This window comes from Enhydra lutris, unplaced genomic scaffold (genome assembly GCF_002288905.1).
Source record: "Enhydra lutris kenyoni isolate GAN:26980312 unplaced genomic scaffold, ASM228890v2 scaffoldscaffold1, whole genome shotgun sequence".
In the NCBI taxonomy this organism is placed as follows: Eukaryota; Metazoa; Chordata; class Mammalia; order Carnivora; family Mustelidae; genus Enhydra; species Enhydra lutris.
In genome coordinates, this window is record NW_019154085.1 from 45,070,031 (window position 1) to 45,083,931 (window position 13,901).

The 13,901-nt window shown below is 51.6% G+C and overlaps 1 protein-coding gene across 4 annotated transcripts in view; it reads left to right on the forward strand.

Moving 5' to 3' along the window:
- The first annotated feature begins 1,482 nt into the window (after window positions 1-1,482).
- LOC111153746 (TRAF3 interacting protein 1) overlaps window positions 1,483-13,901 on the forward strand; it is a 59,587-nt gene continuing 47,168 nt past the window's right edge. For all 4 annotated transcript variants that reach the window (XM_022512996.1, XM_022513079.1, XM_022513239.1 and 1 more), the window contains exons 1-7: window positions 1,483-1,611; window positions 4,911-4,979; window positions 5,353-5,514; window positions 7,333-7,476; window positions 7,574-8,008; window positions 9,416-9,487; window positions 10,366-10,441. In XM_022512996.1, the coding sequence (XP_022368704.1) occupies window positions 1,489-1,611; window positions 4,911-4,979; window positions 5,353-5,514; window positions 7,333-7,476; window positions 7,574-8,008; window positions 9,416-9,487; window positions 10,366-10,441 (1,081 nt within the window). In that variant the 5' untranslated portion in view covers window positions 1,483-1,488. The remainder of the gene's footprint in view (window positions 1,612-4,910; window positions 4,980-5,352; window positions 5,515-7,332; window positions 7,477-7,573; window positions 8,009-9,415; window positions 9,488-10,365; window positions 10,442-13,901) is intronic.

Here is a 13,901-nt window from a genome sequence, read left to right on the forward strand (position 1 = left end):
GTATGTAGCAACATGGGTGAATTTCAAAGTCTTTGTAGGAGAAAGAAACACAAAAGACTATGTAGTGTATGATTTCATTTATATGGAACTCTGGAAAAGATAAAATTATAGTGACAGAAAGTGAATCAGTGGTTGCCTGGGGCTGGGGTGGGGAAGGAGTAGATTGCAAATGAGCAGGAGGAAATACTTAGGGAGCATGCACTGTTATATACCTTGGTTGTGGTGCAGGAGCATAAATGCATCAATCAGTGTACTTAAAAATAGGTAAAATAGGTGGAGCTTATTGCATATAAATAATAATCAAATATAAATTTTAAGTTTAAAAACTCCCACACCTAGATACATCATGGGCAAATTTATAAAAACCAAGGATAAAAGGCAAATCTTGAAGGTAGCCAGATATACACAGAACAAAGGACTAGAGAAGACTTCTCTTCAGAAACTATGTAAGCCAGAAGCCAGTGGAGTAAAATCTGTAAAGCAGTGAAAGAGAAAAAATGTTAACCTAGGCTTGCAAATGCTGTGAAACAATCTTTCAAATGTGAAGGTGTGATAAACACTTTCAGACAAAGGAAGGCGACAGAGCTCATAGCCAGCTGACCTTTGCGAAAAGAAATTAGTAAAGGAAGTTCTTCAGACAAGAGGAACATGATACCACATGGAAATTCGAGTCTATGCAAAGAATGAAGAGCGTTGAAAACGGTAAAAATAAATGTTAATAAGTTATAAAGATACCATTACAAGAACGAAATGGATGAAAGGGGTCAAAAGGTGTAAATTTTCAGTTATAAAGTCAGTCATGGAGATATGCAGCAAGATGACTGTAGTTAACAATATTGTGTCACATATTTGAAAGGTGCTAAGACTACATCTTAAAAGTTCTCATTACAATAAAAACTTTTTGTAACTATGGTGGTGGATGTTAACTAGACTCATTGTGGTCATTTTGCAATATTCACAAAGATCAAATAATTATGTCGTACACTTGAAAATAATGTCCCCTCTCTCAATTATTTGTCATAAAAAAAGATTTGAAGATGCAGGGGCAATCGGCACCTTTTTATAAAAAAAGAACGAAAAACAGGTCATAAAGCCTCCAAATCGCCAGAAGGAATTCCGCGGCGAGCCTGTGCCCGGTGGGTGGAAGACAGGTGCCCGGAATCAGCGACACCTGGTAGATGAATAAGGGCGTGGCTTGGTCCCGGTTGCCAGGCGCCGGCAGGACCTTGGGTACAAACCTCTCTCAGCGCGCTGCCGGCAGGGGCGGGGCGGGGAGCCGCCGCGCGTCCGTTGCTAAGGTCGCGATGTCCTGGCGACGGGGGCCGGCGCCCCGCGCATGCGCCGCGGCCGACTCCGGTGCACTGTGGGATGGGAGCCCGAGCGGCGCGTCGAGGCCCGAGCGGGCGGCGGCGGCGGGGCCGGCGGCGGCCGGGGAGCACGGCTTAGGCTCGGCTGGCCGGCGGGGGCGCGGGCGCGGGCGGCGCCGCCATGAACGCCGCGGTGGTGAAGCGGACGCAGGAGGCCCTGGGGAAGGTGATCCGGAGGCCGCCGCTGACGGAGAAGCTGCTGAGCAAGCCCCCGTTCCGCTACCTGCACGACATCATCACGGAGGTGGGTGCCGGGTCGGGGGCCGGGGGCCGGGTGCGGGCCGGGGGTCAGCGTCCCGGGTGGGGGTCGGGACCCAGGCACGGGCCAGTGCAGGTGCAGGTCGGGACCCGGGTGGGGGTCGGGGCCCAGTTGCGGGCCGGGGGCCGGGGTGCGGGCTGAGGGTCGGGGCCCCGGGGTGGGGGTCAGGGCCGGAATTCAGGACCCAAGTGCGGGCCGGAATGGACCCCCAGGTGCGGGTCAGGGCCCAGGAGCGGGCGGGGGGGGGGCAAGGGTAGACGTCCTGGGGCAGGGCGAGCCCGGGGGGGGGGGTCAGGGCCGGGAGTCAGGGCCCAAGTGTGGGGTGCGGGCTGGGGTCCGAGCCGGGAGTGGAGGTCAGGGCCCAGTTGCGGGGTGCAGGCCCGGCCGGGGCCAGAATCAGGACTGACGTCAAAGTCGGACCTCCTATAGCCTATCGCAGGTCCTGCCAGAGGAGCATCCACTAGGCCCAGTTCTGTGGTGCCACTGTACTGAGTTCCTTGCCCTCATCTCTGCTCTCCCCTTCTCACCCCTTCTCCTGGGCCGGCTCTTCTGGTTCCTTGAGCATTCTTTCTTTCCAGACTACCCTTGTACCTGTTAGCACTCTTCTAACACCGTGCCTGGCAGAGTCGTTTCTGGGATTCTTTTCCCCCCTTCAGTGCCTAGCTCATGAGAGGTGATCAAAAATCGTTGGGGGAATTAAGTGATTTATTTTTTTATCCTCATATCCTCAGTTTTTCTGCACACTTCTGTCCATGGTGATCATGTTTAGGATGTTTAATAAATACTTGTGGATAAACTTGCTGAACGTGGTTGTAGTGAGACCCACAGGGGAAAACTGTACGAGAGCAGGTTGATGTTGGCTGTTGAAGGGCACAGCTTCACCTCCGTTGAGATTGGTTGTCTGTAACTTTTTCCCAGTGGAAGGTGAATTACTGGCTGATGGAGACTTTACTTGTTTGTTGCCATATCCTGGATTAGCTGAACTGGGTAAGGTACACAGAAGGTGCACAGCACACATTCTTTGTTGAAGGAGGCTGTCTAGGCTCCTGGTAACTCATCTCCATGGTGCACTTAAGAGCATTGAACTCAGGGACTTGGGCGTGGTCTCTGGTCTCTGGGAGTTAGGAATCAGGCTGAACTTGCAGATTTCCAGGGGTTCCACATATTGGTCCTTAAACTTCATTTCTTACTCTTGCTAACAGGTTGGGTGTATTATTCTCCACAAGCTTTGCTTTATCATTTGCTGCCTCTACTTAGTTTATAATGTGTGCCTCTGTGTTGAAAACCCTAACTGTGCTTAGAACTCTCTGGAATCCCACACACATCCCAGCGCTGTCTTGTCTAGCCTCCTGTAGCTGGGGCAACACTTCCACCTGTCACTAGATGGTGTTTGGGGAAGGAACACAGCTGTGTGCTGCATTACTTTCGAAGTAGGCAGGTAGTGCCCTTGAACCCGGAAGGGAAGAAGTGAGTTAGCAGTGACTGCAGCACTTACCATACCCTCACGCTTTTATCTTCTGTTAGTCCTGTCTCCCCACTGAAGTGGAGAGCTGGAGGACAGGCGGCGGGGATAGGCCTCCTCCTGTGGGTCTTGGTGTGGCACTGGGCTCCTGCAACGTCAGAGTGCCTCGAAATGGGGAAGGGGGAGGGACATTCAGGCAGGAACTGACTTGGTGAACCAGCAGCCAGGTTGTGTGGAGGCAGTTAAGAACAAGTGGTCTGCTTTTCTTTCATGGTTTTTTCCTAATCTAATGCTGAAATGAATTTCTCTGCTTATGGAAAGGTAAATACATTAATTGTCACCTGCTTGTTAAGGATTTTAGAATGATCGACATTATTGGAAAGCATTTTCATGTAAGAGGTAAAGAGACTCCTGAAAATCTTAACTCTGACTGTTGTTTTCACAAGTCACCACATTAGTAATTTAGCCACAGCTAAACTGTTTCTTTCATAAATCAAAGCATTGATCTTGTAAGGTTAATGTTTCTGGTCCCTTTGCTTGCCAGCAATGTAGGAAAACCTCAGAAGAGACAAAATGAAAAGGCTCTAGGAGTATTAAGTGTAGGATACTCTTAATATTCCATCTGTCTTCTCAGGAGAAGTGATAGCACGGCTCTTAGGTAGTTGATGAGAGTGAGAGCCAGCTTACTAGTGAGGTGTGCTTGGTCTCAGAGAAATTGCCTCATGTTAGCATGGGACTGTCCATTTTCCAACGAACATGACTTGCATGAATACATGTGCTTTAATTCCACCCACAACACACACATGTAGGTATATTCATACTTCCTGCATACAGGGCAGCTGGCACTTTCCTTTCTGGTTTATTTTTTGAAAAAAGAAAAAGAAAAGAAAAGAAAAGAAAAAAGCTTGTTGCTACTCATTTTGTTGACTTTACAGGGACCGCTTGCATTTTGAAAAGCCCTGGTCTGAGAGAACGAGGAGCCTGGCTATCTGTGGGCATGGGGAGGAACAGGGAAAATCACCACCCCTAAAGCTGGTTCAGGGTAATGGGGAGCTACAGGTTGACTGAGGGGAGGGACAGGAAGGGAGAAAACAAAAGTGACAATTGCACAGAGCATCCCCCTGTTGTAGTAAAGTGAGTGAGAAGAAAGACCTTTCCGTCCAGGCTCAAAACCCAGGCTGAGAGATTCCTGTTCTTTCCAAAGTCCATTCTCGCCCTTGGGCCTGAGTGACCCTCGTAAGATGCTATCCCCCTGCCTCTGAACCTTTCAGGGCCTCCTCGGGGTCCTAGGTGAAAGTCCGTATTCTTGGTGGCTTTGACAGCCATCTGGATCAGGCCCTGCCTGACACCGGCCCTGCCAGACTCTGGCCTTAGACTCCTCCTGCGCTGAACTTGTTCTGCTCTCTTGAACAGGACCTTCTGGGCCCAGGACCTTTTGTAGGGATTGTTTAGCCTGGCATATGGGTCCTAAACACCCCCGCCTGCCACTCAGCCCTTGGGCTCAGTGTAGATCCAGCGTCTTCCGGGAAACTTCCCCTGACACCCTGGCCCCTCCTGTGTTCGGACCAGGGACTGATCCTGTGCTCCCTCAGCACTCTGCAGGTCTGTTGCAGTGTTTACCCGTCCACACTCCCAGGCTGGGTTCCGCCTGTGTAAGGTCTCCCGGACAGTAGGCACTCAAAAGCTGGCTGAGTTACATGGGAGGGAGTTAAATCCTGGATATGGACAGACTCCGGCAGCTCTGACAGTGTGTGGTTCTGGGGCTGAGGCTGACACAGAGGCTGCCGTGATAGGTGCTGACCACGGCCTTGATCTTTTGAAGGTGATTAGGATGACCGGTTTCATGAAGGGCCTCTACACAGACGCTGAGATGAAGTCCGATAATGTTAAGGTAGGCCGGGGGGTGGGGGGCACCCCTCGTCCTAACAGTGGATGTGTATCGTTTGTATGCTGATGGGTGTTGAAATACAAGGTCGATTAATTCGTGAATTGTGCTGTACTCTTTCTCATTTCATTTTCTTATTCTTGACAGCTGCATATCCTGCTAATTTTATCCACTGAGAAAGGGAACTAGTGTTTTAAAGGTCCCTGCTAGCCTCCCACCTCAAACTAAATGCTTTATTTGTTTTTCTTTTGTTACGAAGAGTGAATATTTCCATATCTGACCTGCTTTAAATAGTAAGTGTGCCTGTTTAGCAAACTGAAAATGATGGAGACTTTCTTGGATGGGCTTTTCATTTGCATTTTAAATGGAAATCTTTCAGGATAAAGATGCAAAAATTAGCTTCCTTCAGAAGGCCATAGACGTGGTGGTGATGGTTTCGGGAGAGCCACTGTCAGCAAAGCCAGCGCGGATCGTGGCCGGGCACGAGCCTGAAAGAACAAACGAGCTGCTGCAGAGAATCGGCAGGTGCTGCCTCAGCAAGGTAACGCGGAGGGGCCGGAGCGCAGATGCAGCAGTCCTGAGAGACAAGGCGGGGTGACAGGTGCCCGCAGGGCCGGGGGCAGGGTCTCAGGAGGGAGCCCTGGGTGGTGTCTGCCAAGTGCAGTGCTTTGGAGCCTCAGAGTTCCGGGAGGACTGAGTCAAAACTATACAGTGAAACAAAGGTCTGCCATACCAGGTTCTTCAGGTGCTAAGTATGAATGAGGGAACTTCAGGGACACTGGCTCTTGGGGTCGGGGTGGCGTGCCCAGCGGCCAAGCCCTGCCGGCTTTCTCCTTTAGAGCCTCCTTCCAGGGCAGGGGCTGGGGGCTGGATGACTTGCTGGGCTGCTTCCTCGGGGCTTATAGCATGGCCCTGAACTCTGTCTGCCTTTGCAGCCTCTGGTGTCTGCTTCTTTCCTTCCATTCCTTCCTTCCTCTCTTTTCTCTCCCCTCTGCCCTCTGTTTTTCCGATCCTCTCCCTTCTGGCTACTAACAGCAGAGCTGCGCTTCCTTCAGAGAAAGCCGGTGTCACTACATAGGGACTGATTCGCTACTTCCTGAGATCCTCATTGTGGGTTGGAGACTTGGCCTCTCTGCTTAGATCCAGCCCAGGCCATGCTTACTAGGGACACCAGAGGGCATCTCGGCTTGGCAATGCCAGCTGGGCATCTCCAGGGCCTTCTTCTTTGTGGGATCTAAGTCGGAGGACAGAGCTAATCCGGCCCTTCATGTACCTGATGGGTTGTGGGCTGGGGCTAACCTTCCACGTTTCCAAAATAGGCAAGAGGGTGGGTTTCAGCCTGCATTGCAGGGGTGGGGGTGGGGATGGGGATGGGAGCTGGTGGCATCAAGGAGGCCTCCAGTGCGTCTCACCCTGATCTGCGTCAAGATCTCAGGTTCGGAGGCACACAACTGATTTCGCCCGTGCCCTGACTTTGTCCCCAGTCCCCACCCCTGTGTCCTTCCTGTTACTTCTTTTTCAAAACACTTTTGACTTCCATATTCCCTGCTTAATCCTTTGCCAGCTTCCTGTTGCCTGTGGGCACAGCCAGCTCTGTGACCTGGCTCACTAGGGTCCTTGAGCTGCTGCTACTCCCTCCCCTCCTCTCTCAGCTCCCACATCCACGCCTGGACGCTGAGGTCCCTGGCCTTGGTCAGGCCTTTCGTTTCTTCGTCTGGCTGTGGTGGTGGATAGGTTGTTTCCTGGAGCCCTGGCCTTTCCTCTCTCCCAGGCTGGGTAGGCACACTGCTGTTTAGCTGCTGCCTCTGTCCTCTCCTCCGAAACCCAGTGTGTCCTCAGCATGACATCTGGTGCCTGGTGTGATGGTCGCTCCGTGTATCCTTGGGGAGCGAGTGAGCATGTCAGTGAGAGGGATGCCTGCCCGGAGGTGTTGGAAGCTTCTGCGTGGAGTCAGGGAGGCCGTGGGAAGGTTTTGGGGTTCAGTCGAGCTTGAGTCAGATCATTCCGGGAGACCCTTTCAGTGCTGGGCCTTTGCGATCCTGTGGGAACCATGTGGCATCTGTGGAGTCATGCGCGGTAGCCGTGTTGTCCTCCAATGACATGCATGTCTACACTTGAGCCAGTTTGGGGGGGTTGAAGTGGGATTCGCTTAGCTTGGGTCAACTCTTCTGGTCATGTCTGGAGTGGTATACTTGGTGACTGATAACAGCATTTCCTTCTAGTAGCTTATCATTTGACTTTCACATCCACATGTTTAACGTGTTTAGTGAACTGTCCACGAATGTGGACACTTGCATTAGTCTCTTGTGCTGATCTCGTTTTCACCTTGTGTTCCATTTCCTCCCATTTGGACCACAAGCTCTCCAGCGATGAGGCAGTGAAGAGAGTGTTAGCTGGAGAGAAGGGGGATCTGAAGGGAAGGTCCTCACTGATGTCAAAATCTCAGGAATTGGACAATAAGAATGCACAAGAAGAAGAGCCCAGAGTTCATAAAGATAAAGAGGTGAGATGCAGGTTGCACATATTTGAAAATAATGAGTCTTTCTAGAGTTCAGGTAAAGACATTTATAAGTGATATTGTTGTTTGACCTTCTTTTCAGGATAAAAGGAACTCTGAAATAAATGAGAGGAGTACAAGCAGAGATCGGAAACAGAAAGAAGAAGTGAAGGAAGAAAGCAAAGCAAGAGAGAAGGACAAAGAGAAGGAGAAGACGAAGGAGAACGACCGTGAGAGACATAAAGATCCTGAACGAGACAAGCACCGGGATGGGGAGAGAGAACGAGCCAGAAACCGGGCCAAGCAGGACAGAGACCGAGGCAACAGAGACCGCGACAAAGATCTGGACCATGAGAGAGAGAGAAGGAATGAGGGAGGAAAGGAGAAAGAGAGGTGGAAAGACCGGGAGAGAGAGCGTGAGCGAGACAAGGCCCGGGACAGGGACAGGGACAGGGACAGGCGGAAGCTGAAGGATGGGGAGCGCTCCAGGGACCCTGACAGGGAGAAGAGCAGAGAGCATGACAAACCCGAGAAAAAGGTAAAGTCCTGCTTGAAAACCTTTGTCTTTAAGACAGAGTTTGTGTTATTCTCAAAGGTGTTTCCTATCTTTGTCGCAGTGCGATGGGGACTCTGCTTCTCTCCAGCGCTACGGTAAAATGATGCCACTCAGGCATTCCCAGTAGAAACCCAGACTGACACCAGTTTTGCAGGGGCTCTGAGCCTCTGGCTGCATGTGTGCGTCTGGGTGCTTTTTGAAGATGGGGGGCCCACCCTGTAGCTACAGGAGCAGTCCTTCCAAGCTGCCTTGGTTGTGTATGTGCTCCTGGGCGTGGCTTAATGTACAGAGCCTCAGGGCTCCTCTCTAGGTCTTGTGGGTGCCAGCAGATACATACAAGATCTCCGATTACTGTAATTTTTGCTTAATTAAATTTTCAGGTAAATTGTGGTTAGCCAGAAATTTTGTTCGGTTGCCGTGTTTTCTAAATGTGCAAGTTACTTTTGGGTTCATTATAGGTGGTTCAGGTCTCTGTTAGGGGCTGGCCCTGCACATGGCTGTTCTCATGGGGACAGTGTGTTACAGAGTGTCTCTGGAGGGTTGTGTGAAAGTCTCTTGGTCTCCAGCTGCCAGGAAGGAGGGAGTGGAGGTCTGGACAGATTCAAGGTCAGCAGCTTGGGGAGGGGCGGGGCCTGTGCAGCACTCATGACTCCTGTGGTAAAGGACCAGCTGTCTGGCTGGTGGTGCGGTGCCCCTCACCCTAAGGGGACAGCAGGCTGGGCTGCGCAGAGCCTGGTGCCTCCAGCAGGAAGTTTCAGAACCATCGTTGAGCTTGACGGTCATCCCTTGTTTTTCAGTCTCCACCGGGCACAGGGTCCGCGGCCTAGTCTCTTCTAGGCCTTACGTCAGGACGTGTTGGTCAGAGACTTGACTGTGGCTCTGAGCTGGGGCTTGTGGGTGCCCTGTACTTCCCTTTGGGAATATTTCCTGATGGAGAGTCTGAAGCTTTTGCTTGACAAAAACCCTCTGTTGGAAAGTTGCCCCCTCCCCCCGCCCCATAATGAGCTGTGGCTGTGTTTCCTGGTGGCTGGCAGTTTCTCTTGTTCACTCCTTCCCCTGTTTCCAGATTTCCACCTGTTTTACGGGGGCGTGTCCAAGAGATTTGGCCTGGCGTGGGCATCCCACGGGTCCCGCTGTCCCAGAGTTTCCTGGGAGGTGCTGCCCCAACCCCCTTGACCCTGGCCTGCCCCCCTGGGAGTGATCCGGACGGCCCTTGCAGAAGCAGGCCGCATACCAGCTGCGGACGCTCAGGCCTGGAGGGGGACGGATGCTTGTAAGGGAAGGGTGCTCTTACTGCTGCTCAGCAAGAAACATCTTGCACCTCGATGTGGTTTTAGGTGTCACAGATTTGAGTCATTCTAAGAATATGATGAAAGTTTTTCTTAACAGTCCTCGAGCTCAGGGGAGGTGTCCAAAAAGATGCCAGATGGATCTTTGAAAGACTCCAAAGCTGAGACAGAGGTAAACTTTGAAGAATAACTTCCAGAGACATGAACCTGAACGAGACAAGCACCGTTGACGTGGTGACATCATGCTATGGTCTCCTCTAGTCTGTGGGGACCCTGGGGTGGGGGGGATGTGGTGCAGGCTCTTGCATGAGCCCTAACTTCTATGCTGGGCTCTGGGCTTCCCTTATGTACTTATTTGACGGGTGTGACGTGGGGTACAGAGGGATGCGGGAGTCATTTGGGAGAGGGTCTGGGTGAGGATCCAGTCTCCAGGCAGGCTGGGACAGCTAGGCTGCCGGAGGGATCCCTCCGAGTTCTGTTTTGCCTCTGTGAGGTCTGATGGCGCATGTCCTGTGGCTAGAGCAGATCGTCTCCCTGGAGGTTCGACTCAGGCCAACTTCCCTAAAGCACTTTGCACTTCTGGGGACGTGTCCAGGCAGCTGCAGGGAAGGTGGACCGGGTGTGGCACAGAGGCTGGGAGGCCGGTTAGGAGGGCGTCATGGCAGGCTGAGCAAAACCTTAGGGCTGCTGTGTGCTCGGTTTGAACACGTGTGTGTTTGCACCCAGAGCTGTCCCGATACATGCGAATAATGAGCAGATAGCAAGGGAGATGGGGTCCTCATAAACATATCCGGTAAGACCATACTCAGTGTGGTTGGCGGGTTGCTGGGCTTTAGAGAGCTTTGCAGAAAGAAGGATTTCTGAACTTAGAATAAGGGAGGCCTGAGTGTCCTCTGTTCACCCTCAGGTCTGGGCTGCTGAGCTGTGCGGAGTTAGTGGTTGGTGTGTCCTGTTGCCTCTTTGTTCTTCCTCGAGCAGCGTCTGCCTAGTAAATCTCGATGCACTGTGTGTCGTGCCTCAACTAATTCTGTCTGTTCTCCTTTCTTTAAGACCGAGATTTCCACTAGAGCGCCCAGGTCAGTGGCAACGAAAGCATCAAAACGGCGATCCAAAAATGCAGTGGAAGGTACTGAGGATTTATCATATAAGGAGCTGAAAATACGGGTATTAATCATAGTATCTGGTAGAAAAACCACGCTGTGGTCAGAATGCAGATCTGCCATCGGGGGGAGCAAAGACTATGTGAAAAGGATGAAGATATGTCTCTCTTTCTTGCTCTCTCTCTCACATGCATACACACACACCCACGTGCGTGCATGTGTACGTGTGTGAGCGCATGACACCAGCGGCAGAGTACCACCTCTTTGCTGGAGATCTGTCACGATCTAAAAGATGTGATCGAACTGTAACTTTCCAGAAATAGCTATCAGTCACCCTTGTTTCGTTGACTCGTGTCTTGGAAGTGGTGGCTCAGTGCAGTCCTGACTCAGTGGCCAGCAAGGACTTGGGGTGGGGGGATCACTTGTAGGTGATGTTCCTGCATTTCAAAACAGCAGGCCCCCTCTCCTGGGAGTTGTGCTCCTAAGAGCTGAGGTTGAAGTGAGCAGGCCTGGCCGGGGGTTTGCCTGAGGGTCGCACCGGTTCAGCCCAACCAGCACGTAGGACAGGAGGGTCCGTCCAGGGCAGGTAAGTGCTGCCCGGGGGCCAGTGCTGTTGCAGGTTTTCAGATGAAGCGTGAGGTTACTCTGAGCAGTGGTAATATCTGAAATGGGGCCCTTTTTCTAAACTGTTAAAGCAGCATGGCAGGAGAACCATGGTTGGAATTTCTCCTTCAGAATAGTACATGATGCTTTCATGAGCTTTTCCCTCTGCGGGCAATCTCCAGGGACAGGTTCCCCAGGGAGGCCTGGCACAGAGGGCAGGGACGTTGGCTGTGTCGGCTGTGGGGTACGCTGACCGAGCCCTCTGCCCTATGCCTTTCCCACGGCTTCCAAGGCTTGCTGAGTCGGGGAGGTGAAAAATGAGTGGTGTTAGCTCTTTTGAATTCCTAGGGAAATTGTGTATTTTTATGTGTGTTCGTAATTTTTATTGACTCCTCGGGCTTGTCTCTCCTTTGCAGGGCTCCTCACTGCTGTGCTGGCCCTTGCAGTGTTATTCTTAATTTGCATAAGCTCACTGTATGTTAAGAACATCTGCCAGTTTTTACATGAGTGTTCCCTCCACCCCCAAGTTCATTTCTACTCATTATGTTAGTTCCTGACTTGCCTGAGTGTTTAATTTTTATGCACTGGAAGTGACCAGTCTTTTTTTTTGGTGGTTTATCCAGAGATTTGAGAGATGAAGATTTGTGTTTTGTCATGCATTTTTGTATTTAATCTTTTTAGTTATTTATTATTTTAATTCATGCTATAAGGTGACATTTATTTTTTCAGAGTAACTCACCAGGTGTTCCAGAATCATTAATTTGAAGCCATTTTATGTGTTTATTCTTCTAGATTATTTTAAAACCATTGAGCCAAAGAATCTCCCCTCCCATAAACAGAACTAATAAACTGGTCAGGTTTGTGTCAGACCCATGTTAAACTTACGCTTTCTGGATTTGGGGAATATTAGATATTTCTGACCCCAAGTTAGTATGGGCGTCTCCCTGTGCACGTGTGGGGCTGTGTCTGTTTGTCATGGATCATGACAGTTTGTTTTTGGTTGGTTTCAAAGTGGCATCTCCTTCTCCTTGTCCATTTCTCTGTTGACTGCTGGAGTGTAGAAGCGTCATGAACTGTGGTCCCTGCACTGCAGACCTCGCCTTGTGTTCAATTGTAGCCCGCAGCTCTTCTGTTGAATTGTGTTTTTTGGTAAGCGGACAGTTGCTATTGTCTGCTCTTCTAGTATCTTGGCATGTGCATCTGAGTTTGCTGGCGAGCGGGTTGCCCACGGGCTCCTTTTCTGTGGCCACTAAGAGAGATGATCACCGAGATTTGCAGGCTTCCTGATACTAGCCTTCCTGAGCCGACAAGCTGATGGCTCGCCCCGCTGGCGAGCTGGGCGCAGACCTCACCATGCGGCTGCACCCAGCACAGCCCGTGCTCCACCCTGACCTTCTGCCTCACTTTAATGGGTCGCATTTGGGTGACTGTCCAGCATCTGGCAGGAGGGGGAGGCACCCCGCGGCCCGAGAGGATCAGCCTTGCTTTTACTGGAGTGTGGGGTATCCTGTTTGTTAAACATATTTAGAATCTTAAAGCTATTCTAGGATCTCTATAGAATCCAAAAAACATTCTTCTCAAAAGTACAATACTTTCGATTTGTTGTTAAGTGGCAATTATAGCAGAATAAGGTACTAAGAATGAGTATACTGTACAGCATTATGAATTAAGCTTAATATGTACTTTCATTATGCAATTTCGTATCAGGAAGAAGGGGCTCTAGAGCCAGTGAAAATAGTCTTTCCCCTGAAAAAGAACATAACTCTTCCTACAGCAAAGCTAAGAAGGAGCACACCGTGAAGCAGCTTGGTAAGACGATGCAGGCCCCAGTGGGGGCTGCGACTGTTGGGGAGTCGGCTCCTTGCTTCCCTTTGACCACCGAGCAGGTGGAGCCCTGTGGGGGGTGCCCTGCTGGATGTGGGGCTTGGGCCCAGAGCGGAGCTGGGGCAGAAGGGCCGTGAGCGTTGCCCGTTGAGTCGCGGGGCCACCCCAGCCACCAGCCTAGCATGGATCAGTCACGGGTGGGATTGTGTACTCGGGTCTGCCCTTCTTTGTTCCGCGGATATTGATGGAGGACCTGCCCTTTTGAGTGCACAGTGTGGAGGGACCGGACAGATAATCAGGAGACCACAGGGTGTGCCCTTCCACGTTAGCAACGAGTCTTCTGATGTCAAATGTAGGGGCGGGTGCACAGGCGGAGAGGCTCTGGGGAGGGGACGTCTGGACAGAGAGTTGACTGGGGGAAGGAGGACCTGTGAGTGTCCAGGCTGGGGCAGAGGCCCTGAGCTGGGGACACCCTTGCCTGTTGGAGGGCAGGAGGCCTGGCAGTGAGGCTGGGCGCGGAGGCAAAGCAATAGGGTCTGCAGGAATAGGCAGGCCCGAGGCGTTGGGCCACGCAGGCTGAGAGTTTTGTAGTGAGCGTGAGTAGACATCTTCGGAGGACAGTAAGTAGGACTGAGGCATGACTGGACAGGTGTTAGAAGCATCCCCTTTTCAGAATGTGGAGGCATAGAGGCCGGACAGCAGTTCGTGTCCCAGTGAGACTGACGGCCGGGACCTGAGCGTCACTGCTGAGGATGTGCTCAATGGAAGGGATGACGGAGTCGCTGTGACTAGGTGGCCCTTGTTAGAGGAGAGGGCACAGCGAGAAGACCCATGGAGGGGTCTGGGCACCCAGGCGGTGCTCTCGCTGGAGTGCAAAAGCTTTGGGGGAAGCCTGTTGCTGGGCTGGGGGGCAGTGCCAGGAATTCTCACACGTGGAATGTGAGGCACCCGCCACTGCATGGCCCAGCAGTGTGTCCAGACAAGAGTGGAGCTGGAGGCCCGCTCCTCAGGGAGGGAGTTGGGGTGACTAAAGGTAAAATCAAAGAAGTTGGGGGGTTT